At 40.3% G+C, this 21,155-nt stretch overlaps 1 protein-coding gene across 1 annotated transcript in view; it reads left to right on the forward strand.

The window, feature by feature from the left end:
- Positions 1-21,155, forward strand: part of KCNQ3 (potassium voltage-gated channel, KQT-like subfamily, member 3) — a 32,037-nt gene that overhangs the window by 3,989 nt on the left and 6,893 nt on the right. Inside the window, exons 4-10 of the mRNA XM_010020404.1 lie at positions 1,946-2,101; positions 3,421-3,531; positions 4,763-4,858; positions 6,236-6,330; positions 8,006-8,032; positions 18,864-19,051; positions 20,158-20,260. Coding sequence (XP_010018706.1) covers positions 1,946-2,101; positions 3,421-3,531; positions 4,763-4,858; positions 6,236-6,330; positions 8,006-8,032; positions 18,864-19,051; positions 20,158-20,260 — 776 coding nt within the window. The remainder of the gene's footprint in view (positions 1-1,945; positions 2,102-3,420; positions 3,532-4,762; positions 4,859-6,235; positions 6,331-8,005; positions 8,033-18,863; positions 19,052-20,157; positions 20,261-21,155) is intronic.

The raw sequence follows: 21,155 nt of genomic DNA on the forward strand, positions 1-21,155 counted from the left end.
GAGTCATAGGTATGGCAGGGTCTTGGGATGATGTCCGGTACTTCAAGCAATAGTTTTGTTCTTTCAGCTTTATTCCCTCCTCCACCCTCTGAACCATTTCTGTCCCATGTTTTATCCTTCTATACTCAATAGTGGTGCTGGGAAATGATGAAAGAGCATTCATTCCCACAGTCATCACACCAAGAATTTTTCCATTACACTGAATGAGAGCAAGGACATCCCTTTAACGGTGAAGCATGTTGAAACGTCTGACAGAAATGCCTCTGTAGTTGCAATATATTTGTAGTGGCTTCTCAGGCTTGTCTGATCAACAGAGGGAGCAGGACTCCGAAGGGATGAAAAGAGGCTGGTTAGCAGAAATGTAGTGTCAGAGGGAGCCACTGGTATAATTTGTCTTTGGAAGCACGGGTCAGACAATACAAAGATGCACACAGTGTGAACCCAGACAGACAATATTTCTAAAATCATCTTCTCTCTGTCTAACTTGATGCTATACTCAGACACATCCTGTCTCGCACCAGACAGATACATTGTGTTCTGGTATTTTCACCAAACATTATTACAAGTTAAGAGCTATCTGCATAAAAATCCTCTAGATGCGATCTCTCATCTGCACAGGGTGTAGGAAAATTGCATATCCTCTGTGCTCCCTACTGATTTTTCTTACCCATGAATGGCATTAACTTGATGCTATACTCAGACACATCCTGTCTCGCACCAGACAGATACATTGTGTTCTGGTATTTTCACCAAACATTATTACAAGTTAAGAGCTATCTGCATAAAAATCCTCTAGATGCGATCTCTCATCTGCACAGGGTGTAGGAAAATTGCATATCCTCTGTGCTCCCTACTGATTTTTCTTACCCATGAATGGCATTCAATAATTAGACTTTGCTTCTTTGTAGTGGCTGATAGGGGTACCCAACCCGGCTTCATTTCATACCAACTTCTGTTTCTTCCCCATATAAACTTGCTACAAGACAGGTGGCACATAAACACTTATGTCAAAAATGTTTCTTGGGAAACTCAGATAATGGATGAAGTCTGTGTGCCAGAGCCATTGCTTAAAATTTGCTTAAGGCTTCACTGGAGACACTGAAGAAACAAGGTTAGCCAACAAATATCCTTCTGTGGCTGCACACCAGAAACTACCCAGTTTCTCGCTGGCTTATCTTAAGACTCAATTATGAAATTCTCAACTACAACTTTATTTTATTTTACTTTATTTTATTTTATTTTATTTCAATGCAGTTCTCAGAAAATGAAAGGAAGTGGAATATTGACTTTTTACCCACTTTTGAAGACCTTCACCAAAAACGTTTCTGCTTTGCTTCAGACATTGCTGGGGTTTTAACTGGGGTTGCTGCATCTCCCACCTCAGTGGGTTTAGCCTCACACTCTACTTTAGTCACTGTCTCTAAACTAAGGAGGCTCAGGGTTTTTTTCACACAGATGATTTTCAAGGTCTGTTCTTATTGCATTAATTCATGGTGAAAATACAATTCATGGTGGAACCTGCTTTGGTACATTCTGCAGCCTTGGCTCTCTGGAAGTAGGGATCGGGCAGAGCTGCTGATTTGCTTGCCAAGACTGATCAAGCCTAAGGGCAGCCAGAATGAGAAAAGTCAAGGTCAGTGACAGAGCCCTGCAGCACCCTGCATCACGGGTGCAGCTGAGCCCTTAACCCAACTTTACGGAGGACTGTAACTACAGATTGCTCCAAGCTGTTCCCAAGGAACATGCCCAGGAATTATGGGCTAATTCTTGTCAATCTCTGCATTATTTCCCAGTAAATGCTGAGCTGGGCTGGTCATGGGCTGCGATCAAGCAGCAGCAACAGCTCTGTTGTTATCAGCTTCATGCTTCTCCTGTCGTTTACTCTGCCTCAGTGGGTATTGAGGCTGTTTTTAGCCCCTCCATTGTCCATCTGTTTCTTTTGCAGGAGCTCATCACTGCTTGGTACATCGGGTTCCTGACACTCATCCTATCCTCGTTTCTTGTTTATCTGGTTGAAAAAGATGTTCCTGAAAAGGATGCTAATGGGGTGGAGATGAAGGAAGAGTTTGAAACTTATGCAGATGCACTGTGGTGGGGGCTGGTAAGTGACTCCAAAAATACCTTATCTAAAAACTTCCTAACCAAGATAAGATAAAATATTGATGTTGGGGATCACAGTAGTGCTGCTATTCTGGGGTGAGAGACATGTTACTTTCACCATAACATTACCAGAGTAAGGATGCCCTTAGAACCAATCAGCAGAACTTATAACACTGTTGATTTTCCCTCAAAGGCCCTTAGGTGCTTAAACCTCCTTCAGAAATCAGTCTGTGCTGGTTTCTGGGAAACTACTCTTTTAGATGGGTGTCTTTTGATGTATAACTTCACTGGTAGAACATATGCCTATGGGAAACTTTGGTCTCATGACAGTATCCCGCCTGTAAGAGCTACATCTCTCAGAAAATGGCAAAACCAATGGAGTGTTCTGTTGGGCTACCAAAGTGTATCAAAGGCTTGGGCAGTATTGGTAGACACTCAAGCAAGTTTGGTCTATAAAGAACCAGTGACTGAGAATGTCTCTGGATTCAGATACAGGAAGTAGAAAAATGTTTCTGGAAAGGATAACTCAACAAGTCTCTTGTGTCTTAACATGCATACCCCAAAATCACTCAGGGTGTGGTACTGGTGGTAGAATACTGAGCAAGAGGGACCTTTGATACATCTGTTCTTGCCTCTTCTGATGAAGAGTGGAGTATTGGTTTGCACCACTGCTCATTTCATCACAAAATATTCCTGCCACCTGGTAGACAGAATTCATGTTGCTTTGCTACCATTAGTTAGGGAAGTCCATAACATGCTGCGACTAAACTTCAGTAGCTTATTTTTTATTTGATGTAGTTCACTCATAAATGGCAAGATCCCTCCCCCCAGTATTAATCAAAAGGTCCCAAATGTTGCATAGAACACCTGGGTATTTTTTTTATCCTTTCATATCCAGTACATTCAGGTAGATTCTCACTGGTGTGAAAAAGTACGTAGTTGGAAATGAGCAATCATAGAGGAAAGAAGCAAGTTTTCACAACTTACTTGCAAGCTATTAACTGCCAAGCCCCATTCCTAACTGTGCTCTGATGGTGGGCAGGAAACTCACTCCACATGGAATGTCACATAGAGTTCCTTTTCAGCAATTGCACCCTAGAGAGGGAGCTGCTTTGGGACTAAATCCACTCTCCCTGTTGCGACACCTCTGGACGACGATGCCATTAAAATAATTGGTTGGCCCATCATCAAGATCCTACTTGAGGAGGCTGCACGAGCACCCACAGAGCTAAATGAGCTATGCAGGTTTCATGGTGGCATTTAAAGCAGAGCTGTTGGCTTTGTTTTTCTTATGGAAAGTCCTGGTCATTCTACCCACAGATCACCCTCGCTACAATTGGGTATGGCGACAAGACCCCCAAAACATGGGAGGGACGGCTGATTGCAGCTACTTTCTCTCTCATTGGAGTGTCTTTCTTTGCTCTTCCTGCAGTAAGTACCTTCCCCCTCCTCTCTTAGCCACAGCCCACTGCTGTACACTTGCAATATGAAGGTAATTAAAACTGCCAGTGGAATCAAAATCCCTTTTTAAGACGTGATTCAGACACTTGAGCTGGTCTAGATCAGTAAATTAAACTCCTTTCTTCCCAACTTTGCATACAGCCTATTGGAATATGATATACCAATACTCCTTGAACCATGTGTGGGCATTGTCTGAGACAGTGCTACTTGGCACAGGACAAAATTGATCCAGCAAGTGAACAGCCTGGGCAGTCACAGGGTGTTTCATGAGCCTGTATCCTGGCCCAGGTTAGTTTACTGGTACTGACATAGCCACACAAGATGTATTTTTAAAGGATTTGGGGCCTGTTTTAAGAATTAGGGTTGAGTCCACCTTACCCAGCTCTAAAGGCTTGCAAGCTGGAGATCTACATGTGAGTAATCATCACAGACCAGTGGTCATCCTTTATAACCAGTGCAGCTGTGCAGAGCATTTCATGTCAACTGTTTAGGGAAATAATCCTAGAAAAGATCTCTGACACCAGCATGGAAGTGCCATTTCTACCCACTACTAAGATTAAAGGGAATTTAGATAGCAGATGGCAGTACAGGTATTTTTGACCTAGCCAGGTGAATCCTCCTCTGGCTACTTAAGGAATTATCTCTAAATTACTTTTGAAAGTATATCTGCTTTCTTGTGTTAGCTGACCAGATATTTGCCTTGTCTGCGAAGTCCTCAGGTTAGAGTGAGACGAGATCTGGGTGAGATGGGCTGAGTAGCAACAGAAACCATCCCAAGTCCAGATTTTAGGATATTTTTCCTTTACATCAAGACATAGAAAGAATTTCACAGAGGATGGGAAGTCCCACACACCCAAATCCAGCGTATGACTAGCATAGCTCTTTTATCACACAAGCGAAGTTTCACTCTACCCTGAGTGGAAAGTAATAAACCAGCTGCATGCCTCCAGCTTGGAAGGCAGTAGACATTCAAGAAACCTGTTGAGGACCTTAAGATGATTTGGTGTAGCCTGTGGTCCTTGAGACGATCATGGCAACCTTTATGTCTCATGAGCAGAGCAATGGGAATGGCATGCTGCACTTCACAAAGCTTCCCTGTAGCCATCTCCATCTCCAGCCACAGGCCTGTTTCCTCTCATCATTAATCCATTCTTTTCTGAGTAAGAAATACCTAAACTCTTGCATCCCTCTATGCTTTCAGGGCATTCTGGGCTCAGGGCTGGCACTGAAGGTCCAGGAGCAACATCGTCAAAAGCATTTTGAGAAAAGAAGAAAGCCAGCAGCTGAACTCATCCAGGTTTGCAACCACTTATCCCCTCCTTGAGAAAGTGTTGTGTATGAAGACTGCTACATCATGTTAACAAGGGCCACCACTTCCCCCCTTCCCGAATTCTCATTTCCCATTGCAGGAGGTGAGAAGCTGTGTTTGTAGAAAAGTTAGGGTTTTTTTTTCACAGAGAGTGAGATAATCCAGAGGTCCTTGCAGTTTCTGAGGAATCTTTCAATTCCTAGAATATATTTCAGAAAAACAGCCTCTACAGTGTCTTTAGTGTCTTTTCTCATCTTCCAGCTTCTGGAAACCAACCAACTTCTGCATTAGCGCCACGAAATCACAGAAAACAAGCTGTCGAAAACATATTCTTTCCAGAATCCAGGTTTTGTCAGTTCCCTTGAGAGGGTGCTTTTATGTGCAAACAAAGTTGTGTTGTTATTGGTATGAAAACAGCAGTACAAATAACACAATAGACAGTGACTGTTTCAATCAAGGCAAATGATGTAAATAGTATGTTGTAAAAACTGAAACACCCCCTGGAGCTTCTGTTATGTCACTGGGCAATCAGAGGGTTCAATGGGAAGAGACTCCTTAGCTCACTTGGATCTCAGTTATGGCCTTTGCTACCAATTCAGAAAAAGAAGCTTAAAATTACTAGTTCAGGGGCTGACAAATTTGACAGGAGTTACTTTTAGGTGTGGAGCACACACTGGTGGCAGTGAAGTAAATGGCAGCATTTCCACAGAGGGACAGAGAGAGAATCTGTAATATCAGATGGAAGCGCTGTTGTTCAGGACTGCTCAGGATCAAGCCAGCCCTCAGAAGAAACAGGCTGAGTGGCGTGTTATGCTGTTCTCATTAAAACCACTCGTTAGCAAACAGAATGGGCTGCAGGGATGAGCTGTGAATTGAATTCACCTTTTAAATTAAAGCATCTCCACTTAGCAGGAGCTAATATAGCTACAGTATTTTTTAGGTATGTGCTTAGAGAAGTTTGATTAGAGCTAAATGCTGAAATAGAAAATTGCTCAGCAAAATTTCCTGTGATGATACTCTAGATGGTAAACTAGCTTAAGCCAGAAATAGTGGACAAGTCCAGCAGTGCTTGAAGCTCTTTTAGATACACCAGACAGGAGAATAAAACAAGTTTAGTCAAATGTCATGTCTTGTTGATGGTGGTAGTTCTGTCCATGTCCTGTTTCCTTTAACAGCCCTCCCATATCATAATCCAGTGTCAATAATTTTTCCATATAGTGACACTCATTTGTTATGGCTGATTAGGAACTAATCTCTAGATAATTATTCAGGTGCGTTGTTATGTTCTTTGAAACAATCTGGCTGCTGTCAGCTTGGGGAATAGCTTCACCTAACACTAATTATTTCCTTTCCCTGGTAATTCAGGCTGCCTGGAGATACTATGCTACTAACCCCAACAGGATTGATCTAGTTGCTACCTGGAGGTTTTATGAATCAATTGTATCATTTCCATTTTTCAGGTAAGTGCATTGTCCACCTCCCTATTTTCTGTGAAGTAAAAGGACAGGAAACATAGACTTTATATACATCAGTGAGGCTTTCGTAACTAACCAGTAGCTGCCAGTTAAATTCCTTGCTGAGAATGAAAGACATGCTTTTGGCTTCCGGATTCTTCTGGATTTCTTCTCCCTTCCATTGGTGGGATGTAATAGGGGCACGTGGATTACTTCATCAGTGGTTCTCATGCTGGCATTATACAGAGAAGGCTGCCTCACCATCAGCTTCCATTTGTAAGATTCAGGAGTTTGTTGCCCTGGAAATCTCAATTTCTCCCTCTGTAATTTTGCTACTGATAAAGTTTTATCCCGGGATTTCAGAAGTGCCTGTACTTCTCACACCCTCTATGATGCAGTTGTGTATTTTAAGTTATGAGCCATGCTGAAAAATCTTGCTTTTCCTTCTTTAAATCAACAGGCCTGAGAATTGTGTTGTTCACAGAGGTGACCATGGCATATGAACATCATTTATGCTTGTTAAAGGCTTGTCTTTTGTCAATACCAATTGCTCAAGGGGATAATTCAGTGGAGGACAGCCAAAGCATGTTTAAAACTGTCTCCCACTGAAACTATTAACTGAAGGTTTGCAAGAAAACTTGTTTGGGGAGTTGGGGTCATGGTTTTCTTTTAATCATCACTTCTGAGTTCAGTGGAAAACATTCCATACATAAATACATTCAGACTTAATGGATACTCATATGTTTATGGATATGAGACTGATCCTAATTTTTCTTGTCTTTCAAACAGGCACCTTCCTCACCTTGAGGTCTTAACGTTTTAAAATGTTGGCCCTATGAAAACCAAGACTTTTAGCTATAGACTATCAGCTAATAAGGGGCATTATTTACCCGAGTTTATGCTTAAACTTTCATTCTGGACTTGCTGTTATGCCTCATTCTGGAAAAAAGAAAGTGCCCTGAAACTGCTGCTCGGCTCAAACAGAGGTCTTCATGTATAAGTTGTGCTCAATGAACTAATACTGCAGTTCTAGCTGCTGCTCAAAACTGACTTGCAAAAGCGTGTCAGGCTCTTACCTTCACAAAGGGCAAATAAGAAATGCTATCGCTTTGTTATATTCACAATATATTTCTTTAGGATTGATTTCACCTATGTCAAAAAGGAAATTTCTTAAGAAAAAAACACCACAAATGTTTAATTAAGGCTTCTTTTTTGCCCCTTCTCTGTCTATTCCCACATTATCCATTACAAAGTCATTCCTAGAGGGTTTCTTGACCTCAGGTTTTGTTCAGGGAATAATTCTCAGGCTCGCCTGGAGTCTAGACTCATTACTGTGACTTCGAGCTTGGTTTTTGTATGTAGGTTCTTCTGTGATTCAAATGTGACCTGAAATTTAAGAAGTGCTTTGCAAATAAGGTCCTGGGAGAGAGGGAAATGGAGTTTACTTCTCACCAAAGACTTGATTGTTAGTCTAAGCAGCACAGATTGGTTTCAGGAACCTATGTCACTTTCTTTGCTTTATGGCCAGTTGAGAATGTAGCTTTTATTCTGCTATCATAGAACTAAGAGGTATAAGCTATTAGCAATAGATCTGTAATTTATGTTAAAAAAAATCTGCTGAATTTATTATGTAATTCTTCTCTCCTTGTTTTCTTCTGATGCTTCTTCTCTTCTATAAAAGGAAAGAGCAATTGGATGGTACTGCCAGGTACGTAGTTGCCATTATAATAGCCTTGTTTTAAAACAGTTATTGGAGGATGCAGGTTAAATGGTTCTTTGTGGATTCATGAGCTGTTAAGCAAAACATGCTACTAACATCACAGGTAGTCATTAAAAATGATTAACCAATCCATTTCCTAATTGCTTGCTTTTTTTCCCGATTTAACAACACAGCTAAAATACTAATCATATAAATGCAGTGTTGCTTGCTGATTGTCTGTAAACAGCTTTATTGTTTGTTATGATTAATCATAGTCTATATTTCTCCTGATCCATGCCAGAAACCCAGGATTTAACATCCAGATTGTTCTGGAATGACTTTAAAGTTCTGCTTCATGTTATTGTTTAACAGTCCTGTACAGAGCAATGTTGCCATGTAAGGGATCAAGTCTGTGTCAATTCACCATGTGCTAAGATGGATCAGCAGCATAGTCAATCTCTCTGGCAGTACTAAAAAAGATACATTAGTTTGAGGCCTTCGTCCCACCACTGCTGAAACAGATGGGAAAGTTTCTAATCACTTTAGAGGAATTTATAAGCAGAGAGAATGAAGGAATCATCAATCCTAATACTGGTCAGTCACTCAAGACTACAGCAGAGCAGTCATTGCCAGTCAACCTGCAAGGTCTCAGATGGAAATGATGTATTTATAACCCCTTCAGCTAAGCTGCAGATTTAAAAGCACATAAAGTAATTCAACTTCTTAGGCTGAAAACATGTAACACTTAATGCTAAATTGCTACCAATGGATCACCCACGATGAAAGTTAATAGCAATTAAAAGGATGAATAGTTCCTCAGACCTGTGCTTAAGCTGTTTCTATTTGCATCCACATTTACAGCACAGAGAAAAAAAGCAGGAATTGTAGCAAAATTTGGAAGCTGTTAGTCAGTGCTCAAGCCTGGGTTCCAGACCCTGTCCTGATGAAAAGTTACGTTTTTCTTTTTGTTTTTAAACATTTCATACAACACATGACAGCTTCAATAAAGGAAGGGTAGAAAAAACCATTCACACTTGCTGTTCTGCTATGAATTTTTGGGGTTCAAACAGAAAAGAAAAACCTATCCCAAGTTTTCTTACTATACAGGCAAGTGTCCTAGTGCTGAATTATTGGGAGATGTCTTCCTCCTCCTGCCACCATCATCATGTGCTAACCTGCTCCTCTTCAAACACTGCCTGTATGGGAGTTACCTAGTTTGTGAACCCCTATGAATCTTGAGTACTGTACATCCATGACATGCCCAGGCTAAACAGTCATGAGCAAGCTCAGTTGTATTAATGTATATGTCTGAAGATTTTAGCCATCTCCAGTTTGGCAGCAGCTGAAGTTTGCTGTTTAATATGCAGGAGAGAGCTTAGGAGCTAAAATCCTTTCTGAGGATGTAACTCCATACATTAAGCCAAATCGTGTTCTGACTCAGATACAGCAGCAGATTAAAAATAGGCAAGTGAATGATTGCTGCAGTTTGCTGTTGGTCACAGCCTCGCTAGAGAAGCTCCTGCACCTGCAGTGGCAGAACAGTTGGTGGAATAGCTTCTGAGTTAGTGTCTCTTTAAGGTCAGTAGAAGAAGTCATTTTATGTTGACGCACTGGATTAAAAATGGAAAAGAATGACTCACAGCTCAAAATCTGTAAAACTGTAATCCCGAGGCCCCTTATTCTAGCTGGATATATCTTGATTTTATGTTGTGACATATATAATAACCTTCAGCAAAATAATCAGTAAACCTGCATTAGAGCCTTCCTGTTAGCACGAATGTGTTTGTGGAAGTAAGCATTCAATTAAAGGGATTGGAAGCCCTCCAGGTAAACAGACAAATGATGGTGCTTGTGGGAGCATCCACTGACTTCAGTAGACATGGGACTGAGCCATAAAATCTGGTTGTTTTGACAGTACCACCTCCCATCTTTCATAAAACTCTTATTTACAGACCAGATAATTAAAAAAAAAAATCATTTTCCTCCTACAGTGATTTAGTATAGAAAATATTACTCATACTTCATTGCAGTTTGTGTTTAAGGCTCTGTTGAAATAAATGAGCAATAAGGGAACACAGTCCTACTGGAGAGAACAGCCCATGAGTGCACTCAGTCTCCAGGTTCTTGCACCAGTTAAGTACTAATGGGAAAGCTGTGCTAATATACTACTTTGTCTGAATGGTGATTGACAAAGGAGAGAGAAGAATTGGTCCAAAGCTTGCCCAGAAGAGCCAGGAAAATTAAATGGTTAATAAACTAAAAATACAGCCTTTCTGTCTGAAAATCTGAGGATGGGTGGCGCTTTCAGTATCAGGGTTTCTATTCAGTGGTGTGAAGGCTCTTTAGGAACTCCACAGTAATAGAGTTGAAGTCTCTGAGAGATCCTCCTAGGATCAATCTTTGGAAGCAGGAGTTGGCATCATGACAAAGTCACAGCTAGATACAGCTTCTTGTAGTTCTTAGACCATTTGGGAAAAACACAGGGGAGACAACAGAGTGGAAGAGTCCATTTCAGAAGCTGGATCCCAAGGCAAGTCTGCAGGGAAGGACTTGTGCTAGTAGAAAGCCAATTAAAGTTTGGCAGCGGCCCAAGGTTTTATTGAAGCTCCCTTTAAACTAAAACTGTGAAGGTGTGTGATAGGATGAAAAGCACATTGGGCTACCCTTCGGCTAAACAGTAGGCTGGGTTCTGTAAGCAGTGAAGTGGTACACCTGATGCTGCTCTCTCAAGAATAATATTTTCCCTGCATGCCCTCTATAGTACCCTGAACCAGGAGGAACTGGGGTTGTGTTAGTCATTGCTCACTGGTGAGGAGTTTACTGACTTCATGCCAGATATGCCACTGGCTTTTTCTTCCTTAATCAATGCCATAACCTAGAACCCCATGAAATCTAATCCTTCCTATTATTTGAGTATGAAAGAGTGCATATAATGTTGTGCATTTTTGTATTGCCAGTAGTAACAGCATAATGAAAATAAAATCATATTTTTCAAGGTGGAAAATTTCACTGTCAACATTTTTTCTTAATATCTCTGCCCAAAACAGGAAGGAGTAAAAACCCACTCTGATCTGCACACTACATTAACTACAAATGAAAGGCTGTTCCCATTCTTTTTCATAGAGCTTTTCATGGGTGATCATTAACGTCTCATCTTAATAACTTTTCTTCACTTTACAGTAATGTCATGTTTAGTAGGGAGTCATTCTTTGGATCAAGCCTCACAAGAAAACTTAGGTATATACATTCAAGTAACAATCGAGCCTTACTCTTTTCATATTTCTTGCATGCCATTCTCTGCCTGCACTTTCTGTTTTTACTACAGTAGTTCATCTAACCACCATAAAAAGGGGCAATAAGACTGAAAAGTTATTTAAGCATAAAAATGAAGTTGCATGACCTTGCAGATAGTTCATTGTTCTGCTGTTCAGAAAACATGGATATAATCTTGGCTCTGCCAATGACCTGCTTAGAAACAAGTGCTTTTCTCTGTTTCCGTAGAATGAGAATGATACTAACCTACTCTGCAAATAATTTAGAAATTTACTGTAAGAAAAATATACTATAAGAGCTAAATAACATTCCTTATGCAGTCCCAATCCTGCCAACACAAATTCATGCAAGTTACTTTGCATCTGAGTTCAGTAGAACAACATCTCCGCATGTGTATTTGCAGGTTCTGGTTCAGCAAATGGAAAACAAGTGGATGCTTTTGATCATCTGAATAAAGTTAGTGACATGCTTAAATATCTTGCTGAACTGTGACCTAAAATGTGGGGCAAGAACTTTATTTTCCTGCAGAGAGACATAGAAATAATTTGTGATGCTTCAGGAATCTGAAAGACATATCATCAGAAATAATATTTTGACTAAACTGTCAAGCATTTTATTCTACTCCACACCAACATCTTGCTATCATTCAACTTCAGCTTTTTGTTCTCTTTCCCACTTCATTTCACAAACATGAAATCATCAACACACAATTCAGCTTTTCCAGCTGAAGTTCTTCAGCTTTTGGAGAGCTGCTAGTGAAGCACTCCATTTTTCCACTGCATGATTGGCCATGCAAAATATTCAAGAGACATTGATTTTGCAGTTCGTTTTGCCTTCTACTGGTTGATACATGGAGATATGTTCACTGCAAAATAAAGAGTTGGTCAACATCCGTGTGGTTTCTACCTATATTGCTGGCTGCATCCATCAAAATAAAATATCCATCCTGTTTTCACAAAGAGTCAAACTTGGATCATGCTGCCCATGGATTTATGTGACATTGTTTATTTTTACCCATTTCCAATCATTTTAGAAAGTGTGGATGAGAAGAGGGGCTAAGCAAAGGCCTTTAGTGTACATAAGGGCTCTTTCTCTTTCTGAAGGGCATCAAAGTTGAACCCAGGTTAGGACTTGTGTTAATGTTTCTGGGCAAATAATCTGGATGATAGGTGAGTTTGGATTTAGAGTCATGCCTGCTTTTAAATACCAATGAGGACATACACCAGTGGGGGGGTCAAAACTGCATGGCTGAAAAGGGATATTTCCTCCTCAGACATTAGAAACGTGCAAATTTAGACCTCAAGATTCAGGGTGCAAAGTACCTTTTTAAACAAAGACATCAGTTGTCAAGAAGTAGTACTCAATTATTTTGAGACTGAACATTTTTGTGAGATCCTCTCTATGGCAAAGAATATTACTTGGTAAAAGGGAAAGCCAATTGGCCAAAGTTCAACAGTACCTCGGAAGTGTAGAATGCTTTTTGGTTTATATTAAGAAAACTCATGGACTCTCTCAGATCAGTTGAATGTGTTCACTGCAGGATTCATGGCTGCCATCATAATGTTAGTTTTGTGCTGATCTATTTGGAATAGTTCAAAGCAGAATACTTCTGGAAATCTCATCTAGAATGCTTGATTTTCCAAAGCTACGTTCTCTCATATAAGTACAGCTGATAATGTAGTACAATATTGGAGTAAGCATGACTGCCTTTTGCTTCCGGTTACTTAAGACCAACTACATCTAGTGATTAGCTAAACTTCAAGCAATATGGAAAAGTTTCTTAGTTGCTATTAGCCTTTGTTAGGAGAGAATGGTAAATACATGGAAGAGGGCTGTGTTTGATTCACTGTTAGCATTAATTCATTATTTTTCTTCTCATACATGTACCATTTGTTTATGAAACTCCAATACTAGGCAAAGCACAGAGAGGAGAGTATCTGGCTTGCATGATGGGATGTAACTGCATTATTTCCTTGCATGACTGTTTCCAGAAAAGTATTTCTAGTTCAGTGGTTCCCACTCTTTATTTTGAACAAGAGAAAAACATCTGCTGCAGAAGCCAGCCATGTCTTGTATATCCAGCCACCAAATTCATCTCTCAGATGGTCCAAAATCATTCCCACTGCTCTTGGAGAGCAAGAATCTGAGAGCTGAATTTTATTTTAGGTACGAAGCTTTCAAGCCAAACTGTCTGCACTGCTTCTGCCTTCCTCCCCTTATGGAGGTCTGTATCTACACAGAGTTAAGCAGCTTTCATTCTGGGACTCAAATTCAAACATAAAGGTTTAGGGAAAATTTTTATTCCCTCCAAGGGAGAGGATGCAATAGCATGCAAGACAAGCAATGGCAACATATCCAAGCTAGTCAGAGAACCTACCCTGCACTTTTATCAGCATATTTGGGGTACATTTGAATCCCCTCGTTTCTGGAACTGCGTTGGAAGTCGGGAATCACACTTTATTGACTGTAAGGAAGCCAAATAAAGTCAAACCACTGTCCCAATGGGAGAAAGAGTAGATAATATCAGTAGGAGAAGCCTGAAAGACAAGCAGCAGTACATGACCCTGTGGGTGGGAACCACTGTCCTAGCCATTCTCATGAAGGATGATGTGATCTGCGCATGCTTCATACTCTGAGACCGAGCCATGAGCATGCTGTTTTAATGAAGGAGATTGTGTCATGAGAGCAAATGTTTCCTAAGTTTTTTTAAGCAGCACAATGAAAACAAAAACCCCAGCAGACCCAGATTTCATCCCTTGGAATTGAGAATAAAGTCTATTTTCTTTTTCTGATGACAGCTACTCATTATCTGGAAAGAAGCTTGGGTTTTGTTTTGGTTTTTTTTCTGTATACAATATATTGTTGTATTTTTTCATGTGAAACTGATGAATTATTTTCTGATGATTCCACTGCTCTGGCTGCCTGGATATGAACTCAATTGTCTATTGCATAAACATACTGTTATGAATCTGAATGTTACTTTAAGGGTTAATTATCAGGATTCAATTAATGAGAAAGGCTTCAGCTCAGATAACTTTAACTTAGACTGGATACTTGCTTTTTAAATGACTTCTCATCTAGATCTTTCTGTAGTTAATAATAGGAGACAAGTTTTCCCAACTGTAAAGTCATCCCAAAGTGAAATGGAGCTGAACTGCACTGTAGGTTGCTTAGAGAAGGAGATCAAGAGATTAATCTTAGACAGGACATTTAACATTTTAAATAGTTTAAGACAGATCAGATGAGCAACCTAGGATGCTCAAGCAACAGTCTTGGGACAACAGTTTGTTCCTAAACTAACACTTATCAACAAGGAAAGCTGAGAAATCCCCTAGAAAGAGAATTTGGGAATGCTTTTGGTTGATATTATCTACCTTAAACACCTCCCCTCCAAAAACAACCATAAATGAGTGTGCCTACATAAGCAGTGGAAAATATCACTGGAAGTAAGTAGTTTTTTGTGCTGAATGCAGAGGAATATATTGATCTGTTTTGATCTGTGAGTAGGGTATAAAATCTTGATCACTCCTATTCCTGTATAGCTTCATGGCAGAGATTTCTGTCCTACACTGAAAAAAAATAAAATCCTCAAGATTGGTGTTTTGGATAATTTGCATCATCCATTACCCTTTTCCTGCTGGTCTGATCCCTATAGATCCTTGCAATGCACTTTATGCTTTCTTGTCTTTTGGTAAGGAAGGCAGTTATTACAGGAGTTTTAAGGGGCAAAATTTGGGAGATCTGGGTATGTATTTTGAAGGACTAAGCAAGTTTCTGGAGAGAAAGTCAGAGGCCATATGTAATAACAACTATCTTCTAACATAGTATTAAACTGCTTTTTATAAGCAATAACAATCTTCTGTCACACCTATTTTTTTGCTTCTTCATCTTTCAAGTTGTCTTCCTTAAATATATTCTTCCCTTGAGAACTTCTCTGTGTTGTTTAGGGTTACTACACCAAATCTTGTGACATATAATGCATTGCTCTAAGCCAGTGTGTACTATGTGACCACCTCTTGCCTTTGAGGAAATCATCTAAGGTTCACTGCTAGATTTCATCCTTCTTGTCCTGGAGGTTCTCTCCAGAAGCTCTTCATTCAAGATGTTCAATCTTGAAATCCTGCAGAATGGGTGGACTATAGTCTTCCCTTTCATTTGAGAGTCATTAGTGACCAGTTGAATACCCCCACTAGGAAAAAGTGATCTCCATAAGAAGCCTGTTATACAGACAACTTTTTCAGACCTAAAGAAAACTCTCTTCATTTTATTATCACTGACTGGATCTACTCATTCTAAAACGGCTTCAGTTTCTTCCTTCTTGTAGCTTATTTCACCACCGTGCCAAGTATGCTCTAACTTTCTTTTCTTCACATTGAAGACTTCACAAGCTCAGACTCACTAACATCTTCACACCCATCAGTTTATACTGCCTGGCTGACACTGTCATCATTCAGCTAGACTTTTGGTGCATTTCTTTGCATTGAAATCCTTTTCAGTGATTCCATGATTCCACTTTTCTTGACCATCCTTCTTGAAACTAATTCCTCTTTCAAACTTTGATTTTATTACTAATGAGACATAATAATTTATTTTCCTTACTTATTTTCCCAAAATAAAACCACACACGAGTCAATCAGTCAACATTCACTTCCTCACCTTTATTTTTCATGCACTTTCAAAACTTGCTCATTAGCTGTGGTCTTCTCCTGTGTGTATTTTTTCCTGTATATGGTAGCTGAGTATTTGAAGAATCCAGATTTCACAGCAATGCCACAGAGTTAAGACATCTGTCTTGTAAAGCACTACTGCTCTCAAACCTGGCCTCTGATATAGAGAGGTGAAAGTGATGCAGAAAAGAGGCCACAGGTTTCTCCCTATCTTGTTAGAGCACAAATCACTTGGTGGAACTCTGCACTCACCACCAGTTCAGCCTTCAGAGCATCTTGGTGTATCAATCAGATCAAGATCCCAACCCAAAAGCAAACACCATGGAAACTATTTTTTAAGCAAGTTCTTAAGAATCAACATGAGACTGCACTACACATTCTGTAGTGATTAATTTGCTGCAGATGTCAACAGGTAACATCTCCTATTTTTATACAAAGAAGGAAGTAAACCCTGATTTTTGCTCCCTACATTTGTCTGCACTTCCTATATCTTCCCCCCATGCCATGAATTCCTCAGGAAATGACTTTAGGGGAAAGTCTAAGTAATAACACCATCTGCTGAGGCTGTTCTAATTCTTCAAATCCATGCTTATATCTTCTGGCAATATACCAGGACCAGTTGTGTTTCCATGCTTATGCAAGTCCTTCTTAGTTGATACTTCCATACTTGCACACACATATGCACTTCATACATGCAATGACAGGGTAAGTGTCTACGTTTACTAGGCTGCAGAAATTGCATTCACAAGTATTGTCATGTTGTCAACAAGAAAATTCAGAAGGCCTTAAAAAATCTCTTCCACAAAGGTGCTTCCATCTTTTATGATAAGGAAGCCCATATTTCATTACCTGCTGTGTCAAGGAAACATTAATCAGAAACAGTTAGTAGAGGGCCCCAGAGCAGGAATTTTGCATGCTGTCAATTGCAGTATTCCTACCAGAGGCAGCACTCTTATGAAACCTGTGACGTGTCTTTGATGTCAACTTCATCATTCTAAAAGGAATGTCCTAAGAAATTCCATTGTGGTGCGATACTGCAACAGACAGAACTCTGAGGTATTAACAGGCGCTTCTTTCAAAGAGGTGCACCAATGACACCAGAGATTATAGAACTAAAAATAATCCACCTAACCAAGATAACTCCTTAAACAGAGGATAAGTAGTTCTGTGGGTGAGACCCTTCGTTGCAGGGTCTGCACACAAGTCTCCATCTATCTTTGCACGCTGTGTCCTTGCACAGTGGACCCTCCCTACGCTTGCCTCTCCTGCCAGCAAGTTTAGTGGCTTCAGCTGAGTATGCTGCACAAGTACCTCTGCATACCTCTGCAATCCCTTTCCTCTGGTCACCACCACTCTTCATCCTTCAGCTCTGCTCCCCTCTGTGGCTCTCAGAAACCTGCTAGCTGTGGTGGCTTCTTCCTTCCCACCCTTCAACCTGCTTGACACATATCCCTCACAGAGCTTCCCCTTGAGCATGTGTGCTCAATTTACCTCTCCCCACAGCTGTGCCACATTGCAATGTCCAGGAATGGGTTAAAAGGCAGGCTTTCTTCCCATGGCACAGCCCCAAGTTTTTTAACAAATGTGCAATTAACAAATACTTAAGCAGCAAAGTGAACAAGCAAATATAATATTTATACCATCTATCACTTGCAAAGTCTTCAGACCATGTATAAGCTGATTGACTTCATAGCGTATTCCTTTTGTGTTGCTCTTTTCTTTGGCATTAGTCATTGCCTTTAAGCCTGTTACAGTCACCAGGTTGTCAGAAGGGTTATTGATGCTGGAAGATGTGGCAGGTAGATGAAATTCTATCTATATATTGTCATCGAAGGAAAAATATCTTTGATCAGTGTATCTGTAAGAGGACAGTGCAAGGAAGCATCAGAGGAACAAAATGTGTCAGTTTACTACAATTCGTATAGGTCACCGCAATTTCTATGTAGTGAGAGATGACTGAAAGTGAATGGTGAAGAGAACTGGGTAGTCTGCCCTACTACGTACCTAGTTATTGCTTGGCAATGTATTTCCAGTGTTTTGCTAATAATTCATTTAGTTCACAGCACATCTGACTTTATTTTACTCCTGGCTATGCACAACTCTCCTATGAAGACAGGCTGAATACAGCTGGGGTTGTTGAGCCTGGAGAAGAGGAGGCTCTGGGAAGACCTTAGGGGCCTGCGAGAAAGCTGGAAAGGAACTTTTTACAAGGACGTATAGGGATAGGACAAGGCAGAATGGTTTTCTTTAAACTGAAAGAGGGTAGATTTAGATTAGATACTAGAAAGAAATTCTTTAATCTAAGAGTGATGAGGTGCTGGAACAGGTTGCCCAGAGAAGCTGTGGCTGTCCCATCCCAGGCAGTGTTCAAAGCCAGGTTGGACGGGGTTTTGATCAGCCTGGTCTAGTGGAAGGTGTCCGTGCCCATGGCAAGGGGTTGGAGCTGGATGAACTTTAAGGTCCCTTCCAACCCAACCCATTCTATGAGTTACTAATTTATTAGCCTCCCATAGACTCAGTACTTAAAGAAAGCACTGAACAGAGAAGGCCAAGCATCCTTATAATTAGACAATGTAACTGCCTAAGTAGTGGTGTTTCTCAATAACAAATCTAATGTGCAGACATGCTACAGGAGCTGAAGCACTGTGATACATTACATGGAGAGGATAGCAAAGACCCTCTGGTAACATTTTCAACATTGGTACAAAAAATGCTCAAAAAAAGCGGTTAATTATCTGTGGAGCTTACTGTTGCTTACAAAGACATTGATGTGTTATGGTAGCCCCAGCAGTGTCCTTGTGTATGAAACATTTATTTAGCCCATTATAAGCTTAAAGCATCATGAAAACAAGTTAAAAGTGTACAAAGGAGGAAAATGATTACTTTTGCTTATTTTGTAGCCAAAAGCTGGGTCTCTTGGATCGGGTTCGTGGTACCAATACTAAAGGAAAGCTATTTACCCCTCTGAATGTAGATGCCATTGAAGAAAGTCCTTCAAAAGAGCCTAAGAATGTTGTCTTGAATAATAAGGAGCGTTTTCGCACTGCATTCCGAATGAAAGCGTACGCTTTTTGGCAAAGCTCAGAAGGTAGCCCATCTGTGTCGATTTCTTTCTACCCATCCCCTACTCTCCCCATTTTACTTTGTTCCTCTGCATCTTCTGCTGAAGGTTTGTGACTTTCTGGGCCAAGCATGGCTGGCACCTGGTTTTACATGGCACTTCTGGGGAAGGCCCAGGAAATGAATGCTGGAGTCCAGGCAACATGATGCTTGGAATAAGACAATGGCCCTCCATAAAAAGAGCAATTGATAACAGATAAAGCCAGTGATGAAATCAACATATTTGACCTGGAAAAAGAGGGCTCACTGGGAAGTGAATCTGTATCTCAAAAAAAGGCACATGCCATTGTGGCTTGGTTTATCAGCAAGGATGCTATGCTAAGGTAGCTCCCTCCTAGACTGCGTCCAGCCCTGTATTTGCCTGGGTCCAGACATCTCAAATATACCCTCACAGCAATCTCTTAAAACCTTGCTTTATAGAGTCAACGGCTGCTTCCTCCCACTCTCCCTATGACTGCTGCCCCTCAGCAGATTTCCCGTGGGTGTCCATGAAACACTATAGGGAATTTTTCCTCTCAGCTTCCTTGAGCACACATTTTCCTCTTCTTACTTATAGCATAGAAATGGTCTCCCAGTAAGTTTCTCCTTTATTGTGCCAGTCCATCAGTGCATACTGGGCATACTACCATGGATGTAGTCTGGGTGTCTACACTGGAAAATTGATTATTCTCTTCCATGAAGGTGCATGAGCTCCGAGCAGTGCAAGTGGGAGGAGGACTTGGCCTGTAGCTTGTACATCTGTTTTAGCCTTATGTAAAATAATTTTGGCAAAGATTTCTTTATCTAAAATCTTATAAAAGTGGGAACTTCTAAATGCATTGGAAAGGAAGAAAAGTTCCCAATGTTTCCAAAATGCTGGAATCTGAGAGGAGATCCCTCAAACAATGTCTTACAGCTGTCCCAGCAGAATTATTACAACCTTTTCAGGAGCTGAACCTCAAGAAAGAGGAACTTGCAAGAGATGTTTCTTTGCTAAATTGCACTTACTTTATATAGTGCTTTAGTGAGCCAGACCTCCCTCTAAATGCTGCATGGTCAGATGTTCACAGAGCTGTTTTTCGACCTGCTTTGCAGATGCAGGAACAGGGGAACCCATGGCAGAAGAGAGAGGCGATGGTAGCGACTTCCTTATGGAAGATATGATTCCCACATTCAAGACAGCCATCCGAGCTGTCAGGTAAACATCTCTGATGCTTTGCTTTGAGTTTGTGTTTTTATCCTTCAGGACACCACATTACCATGTTGCTACATGTCTATTTATTGTTACTGTTCTTGCTTCTATAAAATACAATAGATTAGATAATTTTAGATATACTGAAAAGCACAAGACAGACCCTTTTTAAAGTCCTCTTTGAAAATATGCAGAGAGGGAAATATGTTTCAGTAACATTGACCATGCCATTTTTGCAAGATACTCCATAAATATTTTTATTATAAAATAAAATTCTATACAGTTCCTCATTAAAATATGCTGTACATACAGTATCTTGCTCAATTTAGTGACTGTCATATTTATGTAAAACTGGAATTTTAGCTTAACAATAAACTCTGAGCTGACTCAACTCTTCTTTATTCACAGTTGTACGAGTGTGCAATATAGTTTTCAGCTGTCATCTTTTAATAGATGCTGAGGTCTCCATTTCAGCAGTCTTCAGCTTGTGACATGCGTCACCTCTATTTTCATATCACAGAAGATATTCGCTATGGTTAGAAAACTCCTAGTAAGGCTTGATAACGTGTTTAGCACATCAAGCACATACAGTTCATTCACTGATGCTCTGTTACTTCTCAGTATTTTTTTTACTTTCTTCCTTTGAAAACACCCCCATAGGAAAATACTCTGCTTTCATTGCACTTGCTTTTTATTCCAGAAGTTGAGTTTTGGGCCAGGAAGTTACTACCTTCCAGGTGAGATACTGCAAGTCTTCTTAGAAAAACTTTAAGGAAGATGGTTATAAGTATATATATATAACCATATATTTATATGCATATAGCCATAGTATATATTCTCCTAGTTCTTTTCCAGTTGGGTGCAGAAGAACCAATTATTAAGAATTCCAAGTTTTCTCATG

This window comes from Nestor notabilis, unplaced genomic scaffold, assembly GCF_000696875.1.
Source record: "Nestor notabilis isolate BGI_N333 unplaced genomic scaffold, ASM69687v1 scaffold8148, whole genome shotgun sequence".
Taxonomy (NCBI): Eukaryota; Metazoa; Chordata; class Aves; order Psittaciformes; family Psittacidae; genus Nestor; species Nestor notabilis.